The sequence below is a fragment of the Sus scrofa genome, chromosome 3, assembly GCF_000003025.6.
Source record: "Sus scrofa isolate TJ Tabasco breed Duroc chromosome 3, Sscrofa11.1, whole genome shotgun sequence".
Taxonomy (NCBI): Eukaryota; Metazoa; Chordata; class Mammalia; order Artiodactyla; family Suidae; genus Sus; species Sus scrofa.
In genome coordinates this window covers 37,759,061-37,785,456 of record NC_010445.4, presented here as the reverse complement: position 1 = coordinate 37,785,456, position 26,396 = coordinate 37,759,061, and the positions used below count along the sequence as shown (strand labels likewise).

The 26,396-nt window shown below is 55.1% G+C and overlaps 1 protein-coding gene across 1 annotated transcript in view; it reads left to right on the top strand.

Annotated features, from left to right (window-relative positions):
- C3H16orf96 (chromosome 3 C16orf96 homolog) overlaps nt 1-19,543 on the top strand; it is a 35,453-nt gene extending 15,910 nt beyond the window's left edge. Inside the window, exons 8-15 of the mRNA XM_021086691.1 lie at nt 2,661-2,735; nt 3,695-3,859; nt 9,177-9,295; nt 9,880-9,942; nt 11,708-11,800; nt 12,842-13,022; nt 13,141-13,243; nt 18,619-19,543. Of these exons, the coding sequence (XP_020942350.1) occupies nt 2,661-2,735; nt 3,695-3,859; nt 9,177-9,295; nt 9,880-9,942; nt 11,708-11,800; nt 12,842-13,022; nt 13,141-13,243; nt 18,619-19,022 (1,203 nt within the window). The 3' untranslated portion in view covers nt 19,023-19,543. The remainder of the gene's footprint in view (nt 1-2,660; nt 2,736-3,694; nt 3,860-9,176; nt 9,296-9,879; nt 9,943-11,707; nt 11,801-12,841; nt 13,023-13,140; nt 13,244-18,618) is intronic.

The window sequence follows — 26,396 nt, the reverse complement described above, 5'->3', positions numbered from 1 at the left end:
CTCACAGTTCTGCAGGCTCAGTGCCCCCAGTCAAGGTGCTGGCAGGGCCTGGTCTGTCTGAAGGCTCTGGGAGAGGGCCCTTCCTGCCTCTTCCAGCTTCTGGGAGCTGCGCTGTCCTTGGCTTGTAGATGCCTCGCTCCGGTCTCTGCCTCTGTCGTCACACCACCTCCTCTCTGTATATCTGTGTCTTCACATGGCCTCCTTATCCTTGTGGCCCCCTCCAATCCAGTATGATCTCACTGAACTGATTACACCCGAAAGATCTGTTTCCAAATAAGGCCACGTTCCCAGGTTCTGGCAGGCGTGACTTTGGGGGAAGAAGTAACTCAACCCAGTACACAGGTAACCTGGCAGGGGAAGTTAGAGGGTCCTGGCTAATCCCTTTTTTTTTTTTTTTTTTTTTTTTTTTTTTTTTGTCTTTTTGTCTTTTTTGTTGTTGTTGTTGTTGTTGTTGTTGCTATTTCTTGGGCCGCTCCCGCGGCATATGGAGATTCCCAGGCTAGGGGTTGAATCGGAGCTGTAGCCACCGGCCTACGCCAGAGCCACAGCAACGCGGGATCCGAGCCGCGTCTGCAACCTACACCACAGCTCACGGCAACGCCGGATCGTTAAACCACTGAGCAAGGGCAGGGATCGAACCCGCAACCTCATGGTTCCTAGTCAGATTCGTTAACCACTGCGCCACAACGGGAACTCCTTTTTTTTTTTTTTTTTTGGTCTTTTTAAGGCCATACCTGTAGCATATGGAAGTTCCAAGGCCAGGGGTCGAATTGGAACTGCAGCTGCTGGCCTCTCCCACAGCCCCAGCAATGCCTGATCCAAGCCATGTCTGTGACCCACACCACAGCTCATGGCAACGCCAGACCCTGTAAACCACTGATCGAGGCCAGGGATCGAACCCATGTCCCCATGGACACTAGTCAGGTTCGCTAACCACCAAGCCACAACAGCAACTCCCTAAACCCTCCTTTTTATTTGTAGATTTTAACTAGGAAGAGCAAAGTGGGGATCTGAGTATTAATGTTGGGCCTAATGACTCTGAAAGGTCTGAGTGCCCTTTTGATGTGGGCTTGGAGGAAGCAGCCTGACACGAAGCCCAAGCAGGAGCTCCCTTTCCTCCCTCCACTGCCCATATTAGACCTTGGAGCCCACCTGGGGCAAGGTGGAAGTGCAGGAACTTTGCATTAATTAGAATTAGGGAGTTCCCTTCGTGGCTCAGCAATTAACAAACCCAACTAGCATCCATGAGGAAATGGGTTTGATCCCTGGCCTCGCTCAGTGGGTTAAGGATCTGGCGTTGCCATGAGCTATGGTGTAGGTCACAGACGAGGCTCGGATCTGGCATTACTGTGGCTGTGGCCTGGGCCAGCAGCTGCAGCTCCGATTCGACCCTTAGCCTAGGAACCTCTGTGTGCAGCCCTAAAAAGACAAAAAAACAAAAAGGGGGATTGGCGTTCCCTTTGTGGCCCAGCAGGTTAAGAACCTGACTAGTATACATAAGGATGCAGCTTCCATCCCTGGCCTTGCTCAGTGGGTTAAGGATCTGACCTTGCTGCAAGCTATGGCGTAAGTTGCAGATGAGCCTCGGATTCAGTGTTGCTGTGGCTGTGGCGTAGGCTGCCAGCTGCAGCTCCAGTTCAACCCCTAGCCTGGGTACTTCCATATGCCACAGGTATGTCCCTAAAAAGAAAAAGGAAAAAAAAATATTAGGTTCATCTTTGAAAAACATAGAACCCCAAATTACTGACTTAACTAGGCATAAGTGTATTTCTCTTTTATATTCAAGAAACTCAGCTGGTACAGAAATCCATGGTGTATGACTTCCATTCACAAGTTTACCTCATGGACCAGGATGGCTGCTGGTGCTCCAGTCATTAACTCTGCATTCAAGCCAGCAGTGAAGAGGACACTTACCCACTTCCATTCAGTGGTCCCATCTAGCTATAAGGGAGGCTGTGAAATATAATCATGATTTTGGGCTGCCAGATGCCAGCTAAAAGTTGAGAGTTCTGTTTCTGAGGGTGGAAAAGAGACCAGATTTGAAATGAGAAGTATAAGCCTACTTCCACTTTGGAGGAAATGTAACCCTCCTTTCTGAGGACGTGGCCCAGGGTGTGAGGCTCTTTCCAATCAGGTTAGCTGGTGGCTGCTGTCGTAGGGAGGGTCCACCAAGTAGAGAGAGGGCAGAATTAATGCAAGGGGTTGGTTCTTTATTGAGTCACAGGATTGCAAAACAAGGGTTTTCCCCTCACACTGGTGCACAGAGTGTGTGAAAGACATACAAGTGCTTGGTTGATGGATAGTGTGCTGTTCTCATGGGGACCCTGTGCCAGGTCGGAAGAGGTGAACTTACCTTAAACGGACGTCAAGGAACCCAGAGCCTCAGCATGGGCTTGTGTTTTCCTTCCCAGAGTCTTCCTTCCTCCCCTGTGTAGCAAAGAATCTATGATGCCACCTCCACGGCGACAGCTTGTTTCAGGCCTCGAGTTCCTTCACTTCTAATCTGGGCACCTGGAGCCCAAGCCTTCGAATTTGCCACCCCTCCTGCTGTCCACCCGGCCCCATGGTCCCTTGCTAGCACACGGCAAGGTGGACGTGGGAGGTCCATGCCATCCTTAGCATCCAGGAGTGTCTGACATACGCTCTGCTTCTGTCCTTAGGTCGTCCATTCTCAAATTAAAAACCTAGAAATGTACAAGGCAGATAAAACTGTGATGGAGCAGGAGCTAAAAGAGGTGAGTGAGTGGCTATCCCCTCCCCTCCCACTCTGAGCCCGGCTCTCCCACCCAGGGACATGGAATCATCCAGGCAGACAGACTTCTGGAGTTTCCTTCCACCTTTATGTTATGGAAAGGTTGGGGGAGGTTCTCAAAAAAGTTGTCCCATCAGAGTTCTCGTTATGGCTCAGTGGGTTAAGAACCCAGCTAGTACCCATGAGGATGTGGGTTCAATCCTGGCCTCGCTTAGTGGGTTAAGGATCCAGCATTGCAGCAAGTTTTGGTGTAGGTCTCAGATGCGGCTTGGATCTGGCGTTGCTGTGGCTGTGGCGTAGGCCAGCAGCTGCAGCTCCAATTCAACCCCTGGCCCAGGAACTTCAATATGCCACAGGGGCAGCCCTAAAAAGAAGAAAAAAAAAGTTGTCCCATCAACTTCTATTTTTAGCAATTCAGGATTAGTAACAACTTGTTATGTGAACTTAAAAACCATGCACCATGGAGTTCCCTTCTTGGCGCAGTGGTTAACGAATCCGACTAGGAACCATGAGGTTGCGGGTTTGATCCCTGGCCTTGCTCAGTGGGTTAAGGATCCGACATTGCCGTGACCTGTGGTGTAGGTTGGAGACTCAGCTCGGATCCCGCACTGCTGTGGCTCTGGCTTAGGCCGGCAGCTACTGCTCCGGTTAGACCCCTAGCCTGGGAACCTCCATATGCCACAGGAGTGGCCCTAGAAAAGGCAGAAAGACAAACAAAAACAAAAAAACAAACCATGCCCCAACTTATCCTTCACAGGAAAACCCTGGCTTAGATTTCATGGTTGCACTTGAGCCGACACAGATCCCAAAGTTGAATTTAAGCCAAGCCTAGGTGTCCAGGTTCCCAAATTAGAAAGATTGACCAAGGTGATCTGATCTCCCCCAGCCTCCTCCTGCTCCCACCCCTGCATCCCTGCCTCGTTGAGTCTCATCTCTCTCTAGAAAGCTGACAGGAGCACCCTGGCAAGCAAGGCGAGCCGGGCTGACCTGGACACAATGGCAATGGAGCTGAACGAGATGATTCAGGGGATGCTGTTCCGGGTCATGGCCAATGAGGATGACTGGAAGAAAGCTGTGGCTCAGCTGGGCAAGGACCTACGCACCAAAGTGAGTAGCCCTGGAATTCCCGTTGTGCCTCAGTGGTAAACAAATCCAACTAGGAACCACGAGGTTTCAGGTTCAATCCCCGACCTCACCCAGTGGGTTAAGAATCCAGCGTTGCCATGAACTGTGGTGTAGGTTGCAGATGCGCCTCGGATCCCATGTTGCTGTGGCTGTGGCATAGACTGACGGCTACAGCTCCGATTAGACCCCTAGTCTGGGAACCTCCATATTGCTGTGGGTGTGGCCCTAGAAAAGACAAAAAGACCAAAAAAAAAAAAAAGAGAAAGTGAGTAGCCCTGTATTAGCCACCACTTGCTGTGAAACAAACTACCCTGAAATTTAGTCCCTTCAGGCCACAAATGTTCATGGTTGGTTCCTGGGGGTCTAGAACTTGGGAGCAGCTCAGCTGGCTGGCTGGCTGGCTCTCCCCTGGGGCTGCAGTTCAGATGGCCAGGACTGCAGTCATCTGAGGGCTTGACTGGGGCTGGAGGAGCCACTTCCAAGATGGCGCCCTCCCATGGCTGTGGGCCAGGTGCCTCACTTCCTGTCACATGGACACCGCCTTGGGGCTGCTTGAGGGGCTTTCCAACTTGGCAGCAAGTAGTCCCTCCCCGCCAGGACTTAGCCCCAGAAGTCACACTCCATCACTTCTGTAACATCCTGCGGGTTCCACAGGTCAGCCCTGTTCAGCGCGAGTGAATGGACCACGTGGGGCTGTGAATACCAAGAAGTGTAGTTGAGGAGCGTCTGGGAGGTGGACAGCCATCACGCTGCTGTCTGGGCAGGCAGAGGGACAGGCAGCAGGGTGGCGGGGGTGTCCTGCTGGTCCCCCTCTTACTCATTTGTTGTTTACTGACAGTGTTGATAAGGGGTCCGAGCCTTCATTTGTGCCATGCAATAGAGAGACAGGAAGTGGGGCCAGCCATTTCAGCGCCGTGTGGTTCCTGCAGCTGGGGTGGCTGGTATGAGCAAAAGAGCTTGGGTTTAGAATCCAGCAGCTTCAGGTTTGAGTCGCAGCCCCACCATGTGCAGCAGTACCCTGAGTTATAGGACCTCTCCACACCTCGGTTTCCACATCTATAAAATGAGGACTTATTCACCTGTCATCTCCATATCGGGTGCCTCCAACGCTGGTCCCTGAGGATATGAGGATAAGCAAAACGGATGTGGGACACATTTGTCCTCAAAATCTTATAAATTGATACAGAATTACAGCTGGAGTACCTCCGTCATCTACAGAACAGCTGACCTGTTTTATTTTTTCAATAATTCAATGGCAGAGTGAAGGAAAGTGGGGCAGAGGCTGTTCTAGATTACAACTCTCAAGAGACAAAACAACCAGATGCAACACATGAGGAGACTTTCTTGTTTCCTGGTTCAGTTGCTCCAGCTCTAAAAATGGGCTAGGACTTAGATTGAAGCTGGGAAGGATTGCTCACTGCATTAGATGGATTAACGCTATTGTGGTTATGTAAGAAAATTACTGAAATATTTATGAGTGAAATGTCATGATTTCTGTAACTTAAAAAAAAACCACTGCATCAAGAAAATAAGACAGATATGGCAACATGTTAATAATTATTAAATCTAGATGGTGGATATATCAGGGTTAATAATCCTAGTCTTTTCACCTCTGTGTTTGAATTTTTTTCCTGATTGAAAGCTTTTTTGTTGTTGTTTTTTTTTTAACTGATCTTCTGCTCGTTGCCTTTCTTTTCTTTGTGTACTTTTTTTGTTGGCTGTGCCTACAGCATACGGAAGTTCCCAGGCCAGGGATCAAACAGGGACCCAGGCCACAGCAGTGACCCCACCAGATCCTTAACCTGCTGGGCCACCAGGCGGCCATTAACCTAACCATTTTAAAGTGACTAATGCTGTGGCTTTAGTACATTCACAGTGTTGCGCAACTGCTCCCTCCATCTGGATCCAGAACATTTCCATCTCCCAAAGGAAACCCTAGACCCATTAAGCAGTCGGTCCCTGCTCCCCTGGCCTCTGGCAGCCACTCATCTACTCTCTGTCTCTGTGATTGGACTGTTTTGATCATTTCATGTAAAGGGAATCACACAGTATGTGACCTTTTGTGTCTTGCTTCTTGGACTTAGCACCATGTTTTCAAAGGTTATCTATGTCGTAGCATTAATCAGAACTTCATTCCCCCTTTTTTTTTTTTAGGGCCGCACCCACAGCATATGGAGGATCCCAGGCTAGGGGGTCCAATCAGAGCTGTAGCCACCGGCCTACGCCAGAGCCACAGCAATGCCAGATCTGAGCCGCATCTGCGACCTACACCACAGCTCACGGCAATGCCGGATCCTTAACCCACTGAGTAAGGCCAGGGATCGAACCGGCAACCTCATGGTTCCTAGTTGGATTCATTAACCACTGCGCCACAACAGGAACTCCAAAACGTCATTTTTTTTTTTTTTTACGGCTGAATAATATTTCGTCAAATAGATAGGCCACTTTTTTTTTTTTTTTTTTTTTGTTCATCTGTTGAAGGACACTTGAGTTATTTCCACCTTTTGACTAATGTGAATCATGCTGCTGTGAACAATCATGTACGAGGCTTTGTTTGAACACCTCTTTTCAGTTCTTTTGCGTGGATCTCCAAGAGTGGAATTGGTGCGTCCTATGATAATTCTGCGTTTAACTTTTTAAAGGGGTGATGTAGCATGATGTCTGCGATTAACTCTCAAGTGGTTCAGAAAATAAATACACATACATATGTGTAGATAAAGAGGACATGGCAAAATGCTAAAAATGGGTGAACTTAAGTGAATATCAGAGTGCTCTTTGGATATTCCTGCAAACTTTCTTTTCTCTTTTTGGGCCACACCTGCAGCATATGGAAGATCCCAGGCTAGGGGTCACATTGGAGCTGCAGCCTCCAGCCTACACCACAGCCACAGCCATGCAGGATCTGAGCCACGTCTGTGACCTACACCACAGCTCACAGCAACCCCAGATCCTTAACCCACTGAGCAAGGCCAGGGATTGAACCAGCATCCTCGTGGATACTAGTTGGATGCATTACCACAGAGCCACAGCAGGAATTGCTCCTGCAGCTTTTCTGTAAGTTTAAAAGGTTTTAAAATAGCAAGTTGGGGAAAAAAATTTCTGGGTATGCTCTGCACTTCCTGTAGAGTTTGGTGAGCAGTCAGGTCCTGCCGGCAGGTGGTCCCTCAGTGGTGAAGCGAAGCTTCCTCAGGGCACAGCAGTGCTGACGCCACCAGTGTAGACCTATATTCTCCCCTTAGAAGAAGCGAATGACTTGAGCATGACTCTTTGGCCCCCTGGGAATGGCCGTTGCCTCATGGGCCATTCTCCCAGTAGTTTCCTCCTAAATCGAGGGTTGTTGCCTGAACCAGTTACCTCATTAAGTGTTACACAATGGAAATCCTTCTACTCCTGGAGCTTTGCTTCTGTATCAGCTGCAAGTTGTAAAGAAGAGCTCTCCTTCATCAACTTGAGCTGATTACCCTGAAATATGGTTCTTGCAGGAAAGACAGGAACAATGATGAATTATTTCCTTTCATTCATTTAGTTTTCATGGTTCAGTATATGGTAGGAGATGAGGGCTTCTGTTTTTTTTCTGTTGTTGTTTTTTTTCCTTCTTTTTCATGGATGTCACTGTGTCCTTTTTTTTTTTTTTTTTTTCTATCTTTTCTAGGGCCGCACCTGCGGCACTTGGAGGTTCCCAGGCTGGGGGTCCAATCCGAGCTGTAGCTGCTGGCCTACACCACAGCCACAGCAATACCAGATCTGCCGCGTCTGCGACCTATACCACAGCTCAAGGCAATGCCAGATCCTTAACCCACTGAGTAAGGCCAGGGATTGAACCCACAACCTCATGGTTCCTAATCAGATTTGCTAACCACTGAGCCACAATGGGAACTCCATGGATGTCACTATGAATCATGGATTTTAAAATATTTATTGTGTTCATTTAATTAAGTTACTCCTTTGTCACCTATACGGTCTCATCCTAGTCCTGCAAGCTGGCCCCTGAGCCCTTAGACGGTGACCCTCTGTCTTGGATAGCTATCTTCCTTTCTTCAGTGACAAGACGTTCCAGCTTCATCCTCAGTATTCCCTTCCTCACATCTGACTCAGACATTTCTTGGAGTAGTGTTGGTGGTTTCTTTTGGGGAAATGGTGTTTAAAGACTAAAATGTGGGCACTGGAAGAAACACTTTAGAAATTCAATCCTGAAGTTCCTGTCGTGGCGCAGGGGAAATGAATCTGACCAGGAACCATGAGGTTGCAGGTTCTATCCCTGGCCCCGCACAGTGGATAGGGGATCTGGCATTGCCGTGAGCTGTGGTGTAGGTCGCAGATGTGGCTTGGATCTGGCGTTGCTGTGACTGTGGCGTAGGCCAGCAGCTGTAGCTCTGATTCGACCCCTAGCCTGGGAACCCCATATGCCGTGAGTGCAGCCCTAAAAAGACAAAAGAAAAAAAAATTCAATCCTGTTGTATAGCATAGGGAAGTCTATCTAGTCACTTATGATGGGGCATGATAATGTAAGAGAAAAGAATATATACATGTGTGTGTAACTGGATCACCTTGCTGTGCAGTAGAAAATTGACAGAACACTGTAAACCACCCGTAATAGAAAAAATAAAAATCATTATCCAAAGAAAAAAAAAGAACCTGACATAGGGAGTTCCCGTCGTGGTGCAATGGAAACAAATCTGACTAGGAACCATGAGGTTTTGGGTTTGATCCCTGGCTTCACTTAGTGGCCTCGCTCCGCTCCAGTAGACACCTAGACTGGAAACCTCCATATGCTACAGGTGCAGCCCTAAAAAGACAAAAAACAAAGAAAAAAGAAGAACCTGACTTAGTGTGTGGCCCTAAAGAAATAATAATCAACAGGAACCTGCTGGATAGCACAGGGAACTCTACTCTGTGTTCTGGGATAACCTATATGGGAAAGGAATCTGGAAAGGAATGGGTGTATATATACCCAGTTTGATTCCCTTTGCTGTATACCTGAAACCAGCACAACATTATAAATCAATTATATTCCAGTAAATAAACAAATATCAGCTAGTAATAAATATTCAAAAGTCCCACTGTGGAAAACAGTCTGAATCTGGGCACACATGCAGAGTCACCATACAACCCAGCACAGCGATGACAACGCTGAATCCGAGTCCTTAACTGTTAGGCCACCAGGGAACTCCTTGCTTTTCTTGACGCGTGTTGTTGCATTCTTGGTAACTTTGCAGGTTGCTGCAAATCCTTTTCTGGAATGAGGCAGGGTGTGAACTCATTGACCAAACGTGCTTTTCTTCCCTTTGGCTGCTCACAGCTGGTTCACAGTGATTTGCATGATCTGAAGAAAGACATAGATGAGGTCTGGAAGATAGTCAGGAAGCTGCTGATTGAAGGCCTCCGCTTTGACCCCGATAGCGCTGCCGGCTTCAGGAAGTGAGCCCCTCCCGGTTAGGGGTGCAGCTCCCAGAGGCTGGGCATCCTTCTCTGCAGGGGGGCTTCCCAGCTGGTGGGGAGAGGGGGTGAGGCTGAGAGCACCCAGGGGCTCAGAGGTGGGCAGCTGTGGCCTTGGCTGCAGAGGGACCCCCGGTGCATACCTGTTCTACAGACAGGAAACCAAGGCTCAGAGAGGGAGGGGCCCTGTGAGGCCACACGGGGAGCCTGGGCAGATCTAGGAGTAGAGCCGCCTCTGCCCTCCGGACAGAGGGACTTGATGTTCATGGGGGCTCCTGTCCTCAGATCACCCCTCTCACTCCCAAATGCCTACCGTGAAGGGTGGCTTTCCCTGGTTTGTGTTTGGGTGAGAAGATAAACTACTCACATTTTATCACACACTGCTGCCCAGTGGTGGCAGGTACGGGTCAGTGGGGGCCAGTAGAGCTGAGTGGGAGCAGCATGTGGGGGAAGCCCTGGCCCTGAGGCTCAGGTGGACCTGGGGCCTCCCCGAGCACGGCAGGGGGCAGGGGTGACCTTGCAGGGTCTGGCCGCTGCGGCAGCTGACGGAGCTAGGTGTCCTCCAGGAAGCTGTTCGAGCGGGTGAAATGCATCTCCTGCAACCGGCCTGTGGAGATGATGACCAGCCCGTGAGTGCCCCTCCCGTCCCATCCCCCCCACATCCCTAACCTGGTGCCCTCGAGGTTCCACTGACATTCACACGCATGTCCGTGTACCCTGTTCTGTGCAGGTGGTTGTGCTAGCTCCCGCCCTGAGCCAGGGGCTGGTGTCCCTTCCCCTCCCCAGCCCTGTCTGGTGCCCCCTGCATCCAGAGGCAGGGCTGACTCCCAGAGGGAAAGGGTAGAAGGAAACCCCACGGGAAAGCTGAACTTTGCCCCACTTTTTTTTTTTTTTTTGTCTTTTTAGGGCCACACCTGCAGCATATGGGGGCTCCCAGGCTAGGAGTCTAACAAGGGCTATAGCCGCTGGCCTACACCACAGCTCACAGCAACGCCAGATCCTTAACCCACTGAGCAAGGCCAGGGATCGAACCCCCAACCTCATGGTTCCTAGTCGGATTCACTAACCACTGAGCCACACTGGGAACTTTTGTGGCACTTGCTTGCATGGGTTTTTATAGTCTAACACTTCTGTTTATGTATTGAGGTGAAATTCACATAACATAAAACCAACCCCCCCCCTTTTTTTTTTTTGCCATGCCCTCAGCATGTGGAGGTTCCTCGGCCAGGGATCCAACCCATGCAGCGGCCGCAGCCCAAGTCACTGCAGTGACGACACTGGATCCTTAACCCGCCTCCCCACAAGATAACTCTTAAAATCAGCCTTTTTTAAAGTGACCAATTCAGTCTGATTTAGTGCACATTCACCTCGTATCAAAATGCTTTCGTCTCCCCAAAGGAAACCCAGAGCCATCAGCCTGCCCTCTTTCCCCTCCCCACCCCCGACCAGGACCTCTCGTGTCAGCAGCATCATACAGGGCTCGGCCTTCTGTGTCCTGCTTCTCTCAGTGAGCTTCGTGTTTTCGGGCTCCACGCGTGCTGTAGCCGTGTGTCAGTGCGTCTTTCCATTTTATGGCTGAATAGCATCCCCTGTGTGGACAGATCGAATTTGTTGACCCATCAGCATGTTGCTGGACATTTGGTTTGTTCCCACTGCTAAGCGTTGGGATGGTGCTGCTGCTGACATGTATTTGGACCCTTGTTTTCACAACGAATCTGGGGGTGGAAGTGCTGAGTCATGTCGAAGCTCCATGGTTAACTTTTTGAGGAACCACCAGACAGACAGCACTCTCACGTGGTTTAAGATCAAGTATCTTGTCACTGCAGGTTAAGGATCCAGCATTGTCACTGCAGCGGCTTGGGTCCCTGAGCCCAAAGCAGTCACCACCACCCCGGCCCCCTCCACCAAGCCCCTGGCAAACTCCAACCTGGGTCCCATTTCTAGAATTGACCTGTTCTGTTTTTTAACTTTTATTATCAGAACAGTTGTTCTTGGGAGTTCCTGTCGTGGCTCAGTGGTCAGTGAACCCAACTAGCATCCGTGAGCATGTGGGTTTGATCCCTGGCCTCGCTCAGTGGGTTAAGGATCTAGTGTTGCGATGAGCTGTGGTGTAGGGCGCAGACATGGCTCGGATCTGGCATTGTGGTGGCTGTGGTGTAGGTCGGTGGCTATAGCTCCGATTTGACCCCCAGCCTGGGAACCTCCATGTGCTGTGAATGGAGCCCTAAAAATACAAAAAAAAAAAAAAAAAAAAAAAAAAAGAACAAGTATTCTTTACAACATACCAGAAGCATGGGGGCCCGGTGCTGTGGATCTTTGTGGAGGGTAGGTGGGCTTCCTGGAGGAGGTGGAAGCTGGGTCCTCTGTCTCCCACTTGGCTCTTGTCCTTCACAGGCCACTTGTCACCGTCCGCAATGCCCACCTGCTGTCGCGGCTGCGGCCAGCCAGCGCCAACAGCTATGAGTACCTGCAGCGGCAACAGATGAGGTGAGTGGGGGGGCGCCCCACAGAGGACACCTGGGAGCCCAGGTGCCTGCAGAGACGTGAACTCCAGTTCCAGGATGCAAAGACTGTGCCGGGGCACCGCCAGCCACCTGAGAGGGAGACGTCCCCGGGCAGTAATGATCACGGGGAGAGGAACGGACGTGTTTCTTGGGTGTCTGTAACGGGCCAAGGACTGGTAGGGGGAGGCTCCCCCGTAGACTCAGGTTCACGTGCCTGCTACCTGCTAGAAGAAGCGAGCCCTGACCCCGGCCCGTGGGGCTTGCAGTGGCCAGGCAGGTAGTGGGCTAAGTGCTTTGACAGGCCTGACCTCCTTGCATGCTTACGCCTCCCCGTTGAGGTCGTTCTGCCCTCAGCCCTTTTCACGGCTGAAGGAGAGGTCGCAGCCCACCCCGCATCTGGCCAGGTGGGGGTGTGATGGCTGAGCAGCGACCACAGCCACCCGAAGGGGAGGGGAGGGACGTGGGGGCCCGTGCCCGATGCCCTGCCTTCCCTTGCCCGGCTCCTTTTTTTTTTTTTTTAATGAATCTTATTGGCGTATAGGGGACTTCAATAAGTGAGTTGCCGGTGTGGCAGAGTGAATCAGCCCTCCGTAGATACCCATTCCTGTTCCGATTCCTTCCTCAGGGAGCCATCACAGACTGTGGAGTGGATTTCCCAGAACTTTCTTTAAAGCAGGTCCTTGTTAGCAGTCGGTTTTGTATATAGTGGCGCGTGTGCCAACCCAGGCTCCCGGTCCGTCCCGCCCCGCAGCGTCTCCCCTTCAGTCAGCCCGGCTCCTTCTTGAGATGAAAGGTTAAGAGCCCGTGCTGGGCCAGCCAGATCAGGGCTTCAGGTCTGGGAAACACAGGTTTCAGCTTTTGCCCCTGCCCCACAGTGCTTGTCTGTATTCACCCAGCAGGCCCCAGGCCCACCCAGCTGCATCGTCCCGACTCCAGCTGGAAGAAACGCCAGTCTTCCCTCCCTCCTGGCTCCTCTGAGAGGAGGGGTCTCCAGGTGGCTGTTGACCCCACTGCTTCTCCCCAGGGAACAGCAGCGGCTGCAGAAGCTGCAGAGCCTTGGAGCCCAGGAGAGGAGTCTGGACTTGCTGGGCTCCCAGCAGGACTGGGGTGATGGCCCCAGAAACGATGCCAACCTGAAGTTCAAGTCATGCAACCTGTCGACGCTCTACCCCTACGGGGACCCTGAGTTGTTGAACTATGACACCGTGAGTCAGGCCGCAGCCCCCAGTGGCGGGTGACCCTGGGGAGGCCAGACCCTGTGGCCTCTGTGTACAAAAGAGGCTGGAGGACACTCCCTGACCCAGGGCCTGGGCTGTCCAACAGGCCGAGGTGGACATCCTGGGAGTGGACGGGATCCTGTACAAGGGTCGAATGAGCAACAAAGACCGGCCGCGGCTAGTGACTGGGGCCGAGAAGGAGCTGGCAGGTGAGTGGCCTCAGGCCTTCCTGGGCACCCCTGCCTGGGTGTCCTGCCTTTGCTGGGCAGCGTGAAGTCCCGTGTGATGCAGGTGGGGCCCAGAGCCGGCAGAATCCATGACTAGAGGGGGGTTCTCACACAGCTCTTGCGCACCTGGGGTCCTCCTGTAGGCCAGGTGCTGCTTGGGGACAGCTGTGACAAAGGAGGCTGGGGGGGGGCGTCTGGAGGGCCTCCCCAAAGAAGGAATGCTGGGCAGTGATGGGAGAGTTATGACAAGGGACACTGGTCCAAGGAGGAGGTCCTGAATTTCTGAGAGCCCGAGGAGGCTTAGCTGGATGGAGGGTCAAGTGGAAAGAGAGCCATCCAGGGGGCTGTGGTAGAAGGAAGGCAGGCACAGTTGGGAGCAGGTAAGTCTACCTGGAGTGGGGAGACAGGGCTGGGCTTGGGCATGATAACCCTGGAGGCCTGTGTCCTAATTGTCTGAGGTGGGGGCAGGTGGGGCCAGGGGTAGACTGTGAAATGAGTAGCTCTAGTTGCTGCAGCATCAAGGCCCCAGTGACAGCTGGCTTCTCATGGGGACCCCAAGTCTCAGCTCTGTTCCTGGGCCCGCAGTATCCTAAAAGGTACCTTCTCTGCTCGCCCCTTGAGATTTTCCCTCTGGGATGAGGGGTTCCACACACTGCCCTGAGGGGGCTGGTCTTGGAGCTGCAAGGTGGCCAGAGGGTTAAGTCCAGCCTGAAGTATCCTTCCTCAGCCCACTTTGCCCCCACTGACTTGAGAACTAGCCACCAGACACCCAAGCAAAGGAAAGGGGTTCTTATTAGATGCACTGGACAAAGAAGACGGAGCCCTGCTTTAGAGCCCTGAGGCCGCAGCAGGTGCCCCGACAGGCGGCTTAGGACGACTGAGGCGAACGCTCCCGCTTCAGGTCCCATATCCCACATCCAGGCATGAGCAGGGCCGCGCTCCCTCCGAAGGCGGCGTTCCTGGGCTGGTGGCCGCATTACCCCATCTCCGCCTCCGTTCTACGTGCTGCCTCCCTGAATCCTCTCCTCTTCTGCCTCTTACTGGGTTTAGGGCCCAGCTTAATTCAGATGCCATCGTCTCAAGACCTTTCACTTAGTTCTATCTGCAGGGACCTTTTCTTTGAATAAGGTCACACTCACAGGGTCCGGGAGGAACGTGTCCTTTTGGAGACTGCTGTTCAGCCCTGTCCAGGCCCCTGCCCTGGTCCAGGAGCAGGACTTCATCTCAAACCCCCGATTCCTAGGGCACGGATGTGGCCCTTGCAGTGTTAACAGCTCCTGGGTGAGGCTTGGCCACTCCAGGCCCCCAGCATGGATGCTGTCGGGAGGAGACTCAGGCTGGGCTTCTGGGATCACCAGGCGGGGTAACCACGATGGTGACGAATAGATAACGAGCCCAGCTGCTTGCCAGGCCCCGCACTGCCTTCTTTCACCCTGCGGCACTGCCTTCTTTCACCCTGCGGCACTGCCTTCTTTCACCCTGCGGCAGCCGGCGAGGCATTCCACACAAATGGGCTGTGAGCGCAGCCTTGGCAGGGGGGCCAGGACGATCTACTCACCTGACCCTCGTCCGTCAGAGAGCGCCCTCTGCACCCACCTCACCCAGGGCTGGCACCCAGAGCTAGGGCTTTTCTCCCAGAGCTCTTTCATTCTCCAGATCCACAAACCAGGACTGAATCCGGACGGCTCAATTGCTTTAACCTGCTTGGGGTCCACAGTCTAACTAGCAATTGGAATCAATTTGAAACCCATCTGTGGCTGGATCTTTTGACAGCTTTGTATTATTGCTCATTCATTTACTCAAAAGTACATTCTAGGAGTTCCCATGTGGCACAGTTGGTTAAGAACCCAACTGCAGCAGCTCGTGTTACAACAGAGGTGCGGGTTTGATCCCCAGCCCAGCATACTGGGTTAAAGAATCTGGCATAGGTTGCAGCTGAGTCTTTCTTTCTTTTCTTTTTTTTTTCTTTTTTGCTTTTTGGGCCGCACCCCTACAGCTTATGAAAGTTCCCAGGCTAGGGGTCGAACCTGCATTTGCCAGGCTACACCACAGCAATGTGGAATCTGAGCCACATCTGCGACCTACACCACAGTTCATGGCAACACCGGATCCGTGACCCACTGAGTGAGGCCAGGGATCGAATGGGCATCCTCATGGGTACCAGTCGGATTCGTTTACTCTGCACCACAACAAGAACTCCAGAGTCTTGGATTCCATCTGTGGCCTGGGAACTTCCCTATACTGTGGGTATGGCCATTTAAAAAAAGTTCTAATCAAAACAGACTCAGCGTCTAGGGAGTTCCCTTCATGGCTCAGTGGTTAACGAATCTGGCTAGGATTCAGGAGGACGTGGGTTCGATCCCTAGCCTCGCTCAGTGGGTCAATGATCTGGCATTGCTGTGAGCTGTGGTGTAGGCTAGCAGCTGTAGCTCCGATTCAACCCCTCGCCTGGGAACTTCCATGTGCTTTTTAGAGCAGGTATGACCCTACAAAGCAAAAAAAAAAAAAAAAAAAAAAAAAAAGAACAATAAGGAAACTGGTCTCAGTATCTAAACCTAAACAAGCTTAGGTCTAGCCTTGTCCCAGATGTGCGCATCCATCCTTTGCCCACAGGGTCCCTGAGGGCATCCAGCCTGCCTGTGCCCTCCTGATGCCTGTGCTGTGGTCAGGCCGGGCAGAGGAACGCCTGTTGCTCCCTGGTGAGCCGTGCTCCCAGAGGCAGGCCGGACTTCTGGAGACGTCTCAGTGGAAGGAGGGCTGAGTCCAGGTGGGGCTCAGGGAGGCAGAGGTGCAGGAGGAGGAGATGTGTTACCAGCCTCGCCGTCCTCACCAGCCCTGGGTGAATGGCCTAAAAGCTGCTCCTGGCCGGCTCTGCCCTAGCTCAGAGCCTGTAGGATGAGTGTCCTATGGCTGCTGTAGCAGGTTACCACCAACCGAGTGGCTTGGAACAACCCGCATTTATTTTGTTTTGGTTCTGGAGGTCAAATCCAAAAGGAGTCCTGTGAGGCTAAAATCGAGGTGTCGGCAGGGCTGGCTCCTCCCGAGGCTCAAGGGGCGACGTTTCCTCACGGTCTTCTCCCCGAGGCCTGCCTCATTCCGTGGCTCGTGGCCCCTTCTGCATCTTCACGGGGCGTCATTCTGGCCGCAGCTTCCGTCCTCGGGTCTCCTCCTCTGACTCTGACCATCTGGCCTCCCCTCCCCAGGACCTGGCCATTGTATCGGGCCCACCCAGATGTCCCCGCATCGTTTTCCCATCTCAAGACCCTTAACCTGATGGTGTCTATAAAGTCCCCTCTGCCGCACAGGGTGATGTAGTCACAGGTTCTGGGGGTTGGGACAGGGACATCTTGGGAGCATTGTCCCTAGAGTCGAGAGTCCTTGGCTGATCTCTAGGACATCTGTTCCCCCCACACGGCCTCCCAGAGCTGCTCACTCTAAGGCTGCAGGCTGCCCCCACCTCTGGGGTCAGCATGTGCCGGGCGCCCTGCCTGGAATCCACTGAGAACCTTTCTCATCCACCGGAACTCAGGGGTCCCGTCCCGTTGGGAGTCTCCCGGTTACTCAGCTTCTGGCTTTTGCAAAGACAGGAAAGCCGTAGAGGGGAGCCTAGGAGCAGGTGTTGGGGTCAGGGGTGAGTTCGGGTCTGGACCTGTGCACCCAGGGCATCTACAGGCCTGCGAGGGGAGCACTGGCTTAGAGCTGGGCTCTCAGGCCTCACCGGGTCTCAGTTTTGAACTTGTTCCCCAGCCCCACATCCCTCCCCTTGGAGGGAAGCGGTGTGGCAGTCCGGGTGGTTAGCTGGTAGGCAGGTCCTGCCTCTGACCGGTGGAGGGATCCACGTGGCAACTGGTGATCAGAGCTGGAGCTGGGGAGTGACCCTCAACTGGGCATTTGCTCTTAGGCCAAACCCACGAAGCACATGGGACTCCGTTCAAGGGACATGACCCAAGCTGTGCGTACCCCAAAGGCTAACGGGACTTACAGTGTCCCCGAGTCGGTCAGGGCCTCCAGGGCGCAGACCTGAGACGGGGTTAGGAATTCAAGAGACTTGGGCTGGGGAGGTGTTCACAGAGGGGAGGGGGGAAGGGGGCAGGCAGAGAGCCCCGCAGATGCTGTGCGGACGGGACAAGGCCAGGCCAGCCCAGTGAGGGCCTTTCAGGCAAACTGCCCAGTGGACAGCCGGGCCCTGTGCTGCCACATTGGCCAGAGGTGTCAGCTCCCTGCGGTCCCCTCCTGCTTCCGCAGGGCCCTGGCCACTCAGCCGGTCATTCCTGAGCCCTCCTTGGCGCCGGGCATGTTTTAGATGCCGCTGGTGAGGGGTGGTGAAGTCTAAGTTTCGCGAGTGAATGGGCAGAAGCAGGGAAGTTGGGGAGAGGATGCCCCGCAGGCATCCCTGTGGGGTGGGCGCTCAGAAGGACTCTCTGGAAAGGGACGTAGACAGGAGACAGCCAGGGAAGGACGCAGCCATCTGAGCGGAAGGGACAGTCGGGGCCCTGCGTGGGAAGGAGCTTCGTGCTCCCGGACCCCCTCTCTCCCGTGGCCTGGCCCGGCACCTTAGACCCCATGCCCTGTTCGGTTGTCACCCTCACGGCCTCTGGTCCCACCTCGTGGGTGGGTCAGCCTTTGGTCTGGAGGCCGGGGAGAAAGGGACACCGGAGATTCAGAAGTGAAGAATGGAGCCAGACCCCAAAGGCCGCAGAGTGTGTGACCCTTCCTGTGCCCCCCGACATGTCCGGAACAGGCAGATTTGGGAGACAGGATGCAGATGAGCAGTTGCCAGGGGCTCGGGGAGGGAGAGTGGGGTTGAGGGCCTCATGGGTATGGGTGTCTTTTGGGGGTGATGAAATGTTCTGGAAGCAGACGGAGATGGTGGTTGCACAACCTTGTGAGTGAACTTAATGCTACTGAATCGTTGCCTCGTAATGGTTAATTTCGTGGGAATTTTTCCTCAGAAGCTGTGCACACACAAGTGGAAGGACAGGAAGGTGGGGCACCGTGGGGTCTGGTCCTTCTGGGAAGAGCTGAAGAGCTGCCAGACTGGCCAGCGTGTCACCCACATCTTTTTGCGCTAAAATCACATCCCTCTCCTCCCCAGCCTCGAGGTCCGTTCCGAAAGCCTTTGTCCCGTGTCTCAGGCTGGGGGAGCTCTAGAGTGGGGTGGGAAGAAGGGTCCTGCACACAGGACTGGGTTGGCCTGTGGAGAGGTGCGCGAGGGGGAGCGGGCAGCGGGGTGGGCTCCAGCCAAGCGAACAGGCCTTTGCAGGGGCCAGAGGACAGGACGTGGACCCCAGGGTGGGGCAGGACCTGGAGGAGCCCCACCAGCTCCTCTCTCTCTTCTCTTCTCTTTTTCCGCTAAGCCGTGAAAGCTCCACATCCCCCGGCTCAAAACCCGAGCGAGGGTGTGCGCCCGGGAGACTTGCTCGGAGCCGTCTACCCCTGTGAGTACCTGTTCCCACCTCCCGGAGAGTCTGGCGGGTGTCTGGTGAGCCCCAGCCTGGCTCTCTCCTGCCCCACCTCCTCCATCTCTCACCTGCTCTGCCCGGGCCTGGGCTGGAACAGGTCCCTTGAGGGGCCCCCACCCAGCACTCGGTACCCAGCGCCCTGGCCAGGGCTTCCAGGCATCCTGGGATCTAGCTTCACCCTTCAGCCAGTGCACCCTTCGGCTGGACCAGGCACCTGTCCCCAGGTGTCTAGCCGGCTGCAGGGGTGGGACAAGGGGGCCCCGTTCATTCCCTTGGGTGTCTGTGCTGGGGACCCATGAGCCAGGTTGGGGATAAGTGAGCCCCGCCTCCCCGGCTTGACATTACCGTGCGCCAGGCAGCTGCGAGTGCGTTCCAGCACACAAGGCACCTCCTCCCCTCTTATCTCGCCCAGTCCTTGCCCCGCTTGCCCATTTTAAAGCAAGGAGGGAGTTCCCTGGGGGCCTAGCAGTTAAGGATCTGGCATTGTCACTGCTGCAGTGCAGGTTCCATCCCTGGCCCAGGAACTTCTGCATGCCATGGGCTGAGGCACAGCGACTTGGAGCTGGGGAGTCAGAGCTGGGCTGGAGCCGAGGTCCTGGACCCCAAACCAAACCCTGCGTCCTCTCTGGTCCCTGTGTTAGGCCCCACCTCTCTGGTTTCACTTCTCCTGGGCAGACACCACCACCTCCCCCCACAGCCAAGGTGTAAGTGCAGGGAGCCTGGGACTGGAGATGGAGTACCTCCAGGCTTGGGGTGACCCTGGGGAGCCAGCCTCCCTCCCTATTGTTTTTTTTTTTTTTTTTGTCTTTTCTATGGCTGCACACATGGCATGTGGAGGTTCCCAGGCTGGGGGTCTAATCGGAGCTGTTGTCACTGGCCTGCGCCAGAGCCACCGCAATGCAGGATCCAAGCCACGTCTGCAACCTACACCACAGCTCATGGCAACGCCGGATCCTTAACCCACTGAGTGAGGCCAGGGATCGAACCCAAAACCTCACGGTTCCTAGTCGGATTCGTTAACCACTGAGCCACGATGGGAACTCCTCCTTCCCGGCTGTTCTTAGACACATCCTGGGCCTCTCTGCCCCTCCCAGCACTGCACCCCCAAGCCAGCATGGATTCGCCTGCGTTGGACCACCAGCCAACAGCAATGATGCAAGCTTGGCCTCTGTCTCTGCTGCCCTCGCCACAGCTGCCCCTGCTGCTGCCGTCCCCACAGGATCCCCAGCCTGCCCCAGGGCCTGCCAGGCACCCGAGGCCTCTGCGCCTGGAGTCTAGAGCTGGCATGCAGCCCACCAAGGAGCCCACCAACCTGTGAGCCCTGTGCCCACACGCCAACGGCTGCCCGCATCCCCTCCCCACCCATCCCCCGGTGGTGGGGACTGTGCCGAGCCTGACCTGGGATTTAGGGGGCGGACTCGTCTTGATCCTGTGGCCATATAAATACACACATCCCAGTGCTGCTTGTGCTGCATCTCGTGGAGAACACAGCTTTCTGGCTTGAATTTTCCACTAAGCCAAGTGAATTCCTGAGCAGTTTTCAATACAACACAGTTAAAATGGTTTTAAAAACAATCACTTTCCTTTTAATTTTGCTGAAATGACTTCATCAGAATCAGTTCCAATTACAGCTAATGCTGCTGTCCTTTTGCCTTGGGGACTGTAATTTCTATCAGGACCAGTTTTCGCACGGGAACCAGCCTTCCTCCGTGCTTGCTTACATATTTTGTGCTGATTGTTTCCACGAGTGACGGCTGCTGTGAACTGGGTATTTAAAGAACCTGATTGTTTGTATTTACTTCTGGCTAGTCCACGGGCACTTGGAGCAACAGCCTGGGAGCCCTCCAGGACGGCTCCGTCCCCAGAGGACAGGCCCTGCTCCCCCGTTTGGCGTCTCTCTGGCCCTTTCGTTCCTGCACTCACTGCCTGTGCACGGGTGGAACAGAGAGGGAAGTGGGAGTCAGGGCGCCCTGATGTGGAGTTGGGGCCCGGCAGAGTCAGGGCCACAGCCTGGTGTGTTTCTGCCCCTCGGATGGTTTTTGGTCCTTGCATCTCCCTCTCAGTCCTGCTCTTTCTCCCTCTCCGCCCCCTCACTTGTCCAGTCGCACCCTCGACCCTTTGAGTGTTTCTGACACGTCTGTCACACTCCACGGAGACCAAACAAGAGTTCTCTCTACATGGTTTTGGGGCTCAGCACCCCTAGCATCCATCCTGGGGTGGTGGAGTCAGGGGGTGGGGTGACCCCCTCCCCGGGGGTCCACCCGGGGTGGGGGGCCGGGTGCTGGCTTGGAGGAGGACCTTGGACCTGACGGAGCCTGTCCCCCGCCCCTCGCAGCCACTCCTGGCTCTGACCTCTCATTCTTTTCTCCAAGGACTGTGTCCAAGTGAGGCCAAGCTCTTCATGACCCCAGCGACCTACGCTGCCTCGGGGGACACTGGCAGTGCAGCCGTGGCCCCATTCCCCTATCGCAGATGAGTATTTTTGTCAGCTTACCCCCCGAATAAAATATTTCACTTTTCTCCCTGGGGATTAGGGTGACTGGTCCCATGTCCTCTGCACGGGGTGGCCTTGCCTGTGCCACGTGGTGGGCGGACCTGCCGGCCCTTCCTTGGGCCACCACCCCTGAGTCAGAGTCTCTGCAGAGAATTGCAGCAGGCCTCCCCTCCTCGTCACACGTCCCGCCGTGGCAGAGGGCCCTGTGCTGCCCTGGTCCTACGGGGCGGGCAGGTCAGGAGCTGGGGGCAGGGGCAGTCGTGTGACTTGCCCAGGGTCACACAGTGAGGTCTCAGCTCTCTGGCCACCTGCCCAGGAAGCAGGTGCTGCCCACAGGCATGTCATCTCTCCCATGGCAGGAAAGGGAGGTGCTGCCTGGGCTCGGCAGTCAGAGGCAGGGGATCCTGTGCCAGGTGTGGCCAGGCTTGTCTCCTGAAGCCTTGACATGTGTGGGACCACAGGCACCCAGGCCCTGCCCTCAGCCCCTCGGAGCTGCCTTTCAGCCCATTGCCTAGGTCCACCCGCGGAATCAGTGGTGAGTGGGTTCCTGCAGCCCAGGGAGCGAGGCGTGAACCCAGGTGGGTCACTGACCATCTGCATCCTGACAGGCCTCCGGGGCACTCGGGAAGGGGGGTGATCGCAAACCCAGCTACAGCCGGGGGCAATCTTAAGATGGCAGTTCTGTCCCCCGTAAGGTGGGTGGGGAAGCCAGTCTTTGGCCTGGTCCCAGGTGGGAGTTCCACACAGACTTTGCCAGGGACACAGGCAGAACACCCCCTTCCCGATTCCAGGCGGAGGGGCTCCTGGCCCTGGTAGCTGGCAGGGAGGTACTGCACCTGCTCCTGGGCTGCTGCCTCTGGAGGGTGACCCACCCCACCGTCCCCAGCAGGACAGAACTAGGGATGGGGCCAGTAGGAGTGGGAACTGGGGGAAGCCCTGGCCCACCCTCCTCCTCTGCTGCGGGGGGGCCACAGCTCTTCCTGGCCTGGGACGCGGCAGCAGGGCCAGGCTGGACAGGGAATAGGGTGACCAGCTGTCCTGTCCCGTCTCAGAGTGAAGGGGAATCCCTGGAACTTTCCATCTTAAGATCGAGATGCATTGGTCGTGTGGAGAGAGGGGCACATGGGCTGGCCAGATACGAGGGGACCGCATGAATGAGATGCCTCCTGCCAACCAGAGGGTCCTGCCTCCAGGTGCTGCTGGGATAGAGATGCTGTGTAGTGACTGCACCCCCAAACCCAGCCCCACAACCCGCTGATGCAAATGTAAGGGTTACTGAATATTTTTTCCTCTCAAAGACCACAAACTCCTTAACCCTAAAGTATAAACTACTGATGAAAGCGTTCCAAACAGATGCTCTGCCTTGGCGAAAGGCAGCACCCGTACTCGTGACAGTGGACGCACTAAAGGAAGGGTCTTCTGTGCAGGGACTTCTTAGGGACACTAGGTCCTCCTGTCACCACCTTGGCTGGCTTGCCCCTGCCTTCCATGGATTTGGGAGCTCCAGACAGAAGCCCTCCAGACACACACAACCTCCAGAGAAGGGCTTCTCTTCTCTCTCCCCTTCTTCCTCTTGCTCGTGGCTTCCCCAGGAGCTGCAGAAAAGGAGTCCCCCAATATTTGCAGCTCTTAGGCTCCAGGAAGTGAGAAATGGTCCCAGAAAGCAGAGCAGAACTCTGCCCACAGGCCCCCAGCACCTCGGGCGTCCAGGAGGTGGGCCCTTCCCCACTCTTCCCAGAAGGACCCGGGCCCCCACACCCCTAAAAGAGCTTTGTTCTTGTGAGACTTACTCGAAATACATACATTCCCAAACATGAGCTGTGGCTAAGCAACTGGAGACCTTCCCAAAGGCAGGAATTGGAACCAGCCTTGCCTCAAAAGCTCTCCTCTTGGCCATCGCAGGCGGCCTGCCAGAAGCCGACGCCGGCACTAACCGGAGTCAAAGCCCTGGTCTGTCCTCAGGTCAGTCCTGCTCTGAAAAGCCCTGGGAGACCTCCAGGGCCACTGCGGCCGCCGCCCACCACTGGGCCTGCGGGCCAGGCTCGGGGACAGCATGGTCTGCAGCTGGCCAGGGTGTTCTCAGAGACCCCAGGGGACTCTCAGCAGGCCCGGGACCATCCACCTTCGACCAAGGGAATCTCAGAACAAGCCCTTCTCTTTGACGCCCTGAAGGAGGAGCCCTGCCTGCCCACAGAAAGCATTTCAGAGCCCCGTTTCACCCCGAGCCCTCCTCCACTCCATGTGGCAAGGCGTTTCCTTCCAGAGCAGAGCAGACCCCTTCAGAGATGGCAACCGACTCCCGAGATGGGAGCTGGACACATACGTGTCCGCGGTGGTTGGCAGGGTGGCTGCCGGTCAGGGACAGGCTGGGCTGTGTCCCCTCTCGGGTGGTCAGCTTCAGTCACTTGCGGCCTTAAGGGAACTTGGCCAAGGTGAGCCAGAGGGAGGCTTTTCATGTACACTCCCGATTTTAAAATGCTGGCAGATAAGACAAAAAACAGTGTAAGCCCAGCCACGTATATCCAGGACCTGTGAGTCTGCAAGCCCCCGAGGGGCCACACCGATCCTTCGGCAGCAGCCCTGAAGGGCCACCCCCACTCCAGGAGGCCAGGCCCCGTTCCCAGGAGCTGCCACTTTCCCCTTCAGAAAGGAGCAGTGCACAACCCTGGTCACATTCTTTCCAGCCGCCTCATGGATCATGGATGCAAATGGTGTTTTTTAGAGTGGAATTTTGGAAACAAAGTCATCTGGAGCTCAGGTCTGGCGGTCAGGTAACAGGAGAGGAAGCCCAGGGAAGCTGGACTGAGGGGACGAGGCTCTGGATCCTGCTGAGGCAGCTCCCAGGAGGTGCCTGAGGAAGACAGCTGAGGACGGCTGTAAACGTGGGTCTGTGCCATATGGATGTCGGCACCTTTGCTTTTTAGCCAGTTTATACCTGAACGTGCAGTGGGTGCTTCCTGCCTCCTTCAGTCTTGCTTCCAAACCTCCAGGCTCGGGGAGTTGAGGAAGTTCCAGGGTCTGTGTTCTGGGGCACGTGGCATCCAGCTGGGCCACCTCTGGCTCCTCTTGAGTTTTCCACCCCCTTTCGCCGCCCTCTGCTTGCCTGGGAGATGCTCAGACTTGGGGGGTGGGAAAGCTCCAGCCCTGCCTTCTGCCCCTTCCTGCTCTGGTTCCCACGGTGCCTTGGGGCACTTAGTTAAAATCAGATTCCTGGTCCCTCCTCTGGAAAAGCTGCCTCAAGCACCGCCGGGACCCTTGTGCACTGCAGGCTCGAGGGTCAGGAATCTGGTGGCTCCCAGCTGCCATGAGGGGCTTGTGCTGAGCAGCTCCATCCAACTCTCCCACCCCCCCCCCCCCGCCAGGAGCTATCTTAATAGCAACTATGACCAAAGGGACACACTGCAGTTTGTCCTTTGTATGATCGAGTGGTTCGAGTGTATTCACAAGTTGATCACCAGTATTCTGGGGAATGTTTGAAATTATGTCAGGGCCTCTCCCCAGAGGTTCTGATGCCAAGGGGCCTAGGAGCTCCCAGGGGGTTCTGTCTGCTCTGCAGGCAGCTAGGGAACCATGGGGCAGGGCGGGGCCTCTGCACTGGAGAGACTTTGCCCCCAGAGGACATTTCACCACGTCTGTAGTCATTTTTGGCTGTCACACTGGGGGTGCTACTCCCATCTACTAGCGAGAAGGGGCCCGGACATGGGCCATCATCCCACAGTACACAGGACAATCCAGACCCGGATGTCAGAGTGCCCAAGCTGCACCTGCAGGAACCTCGAGTCTCTTCCAGCTTCCGTGAGTCAACCCAGGATCTCCAGGTCCAGCCCACAGTGGCCCAGATGCCAGGTTGGGATATTCTCAAACTTGAATGTCCCCTGGGTAAGTGAGAATCCTGTCAGATTCTTATCTAGGGGTCTGGGCTGGGACCTGAAGTCTTGCATCTAATAGGCTCCCAGATGCTGCTGCTGCTGGTCCGTGGACCACTCTCTGAATAGCAAGGGTGTGGTTCACCTACAGACCATCCAGGGGCCTGCCTGCGACTTCTCCAGCCTGCAAGCCCTGGACCTTGCACCTGTCTCGTGTGGCTCCACCATGGACGGCCACCTCAGTGTCCTGCCCCAGTGGAGCTCAGGCACGCTCACCCCTGAGAGGCAGATGACCCAGAAACAGCTGCCTCTGCAATTTTCCTCCACTCGGAGGGGGGTGTCGCAGCTTCCTGAGAATTTCCTTCCATCCAAAAGGGTTAAGAAACTATAGTGAAAACTCTGAAGGCCCAGGATAGCCTCACCCTTCTAATCCTGCCCCGTTGCACAGCCCCTCCCCCGCGTCCCCCAGACGGACACACCCCTCCAGACTCCAGAAGGCAAAAGGGTGGGCTTCAAGGTGAGGACACACTTCCAGGTGCCACAGCTGGTCTTCAGCGGTGCGCAGGGAGCAGACAGTGGTCCAGAGCCTGTCCGGGTTCCAACAGGGCGGAGGTGAGGCTGAATGGCAGTGTGGGGCCCCCAGGGCACAAGTGCAGGACAGTGGATGGCATGTGCTGAGATGCCAGGCAAGCAGACCTCCAAACCAGAACTCTCCAACCCAGGCTCCATGCAGAGGCCTGGGAGCTGAGGAGGCTCAGGCCTCCTTCCTTCCTCTGGTCCCACTCTTCAGAGGGGTGCAGGCCTGAAAGATGCCCTGCCCTGGAACAGGCTGTCCAGGGCAGAGTGGCCATCCCTGGCTTTCCCCACAGCAAGAGCAGGTGCCTGCCCCAACTGGGCCTGGGAGCAGCCAGGGATTCTGTCTGTTGCCCCTGGGTGGCTCATTTCCATAGTAACCAAAGGTTTAGCTGCAGGTTGGACTCTGACCAACCTCGTTAGTCCCTGCTGCCAGCTCCTGGGGGCTGCACATCCAAGCCTGCTATCTGAATCCGGGTGCCCTGGCCTGTGCCTCCTCAAGGGAGGGGGCCCTGCCCCACCCGGCATGTTTGCTGGAGATTAGGCGGTTTCCAGCCTGCAGCCAGTCACTGGGGCCCTGAGACAGGAAGAAAGGTTCCTTAAGTGAAACCCAGGCAGACCGGAAGGCAGCTGTTAGCCCTGAAGTTTGGGATCCCTGTCCAGCTGGGCAGGGGGAAGGGTGAGCAGACAGAGGCTGGGGTTCTGGGAACATGGGCCAGGAACTAACTTCATGGGAAGGG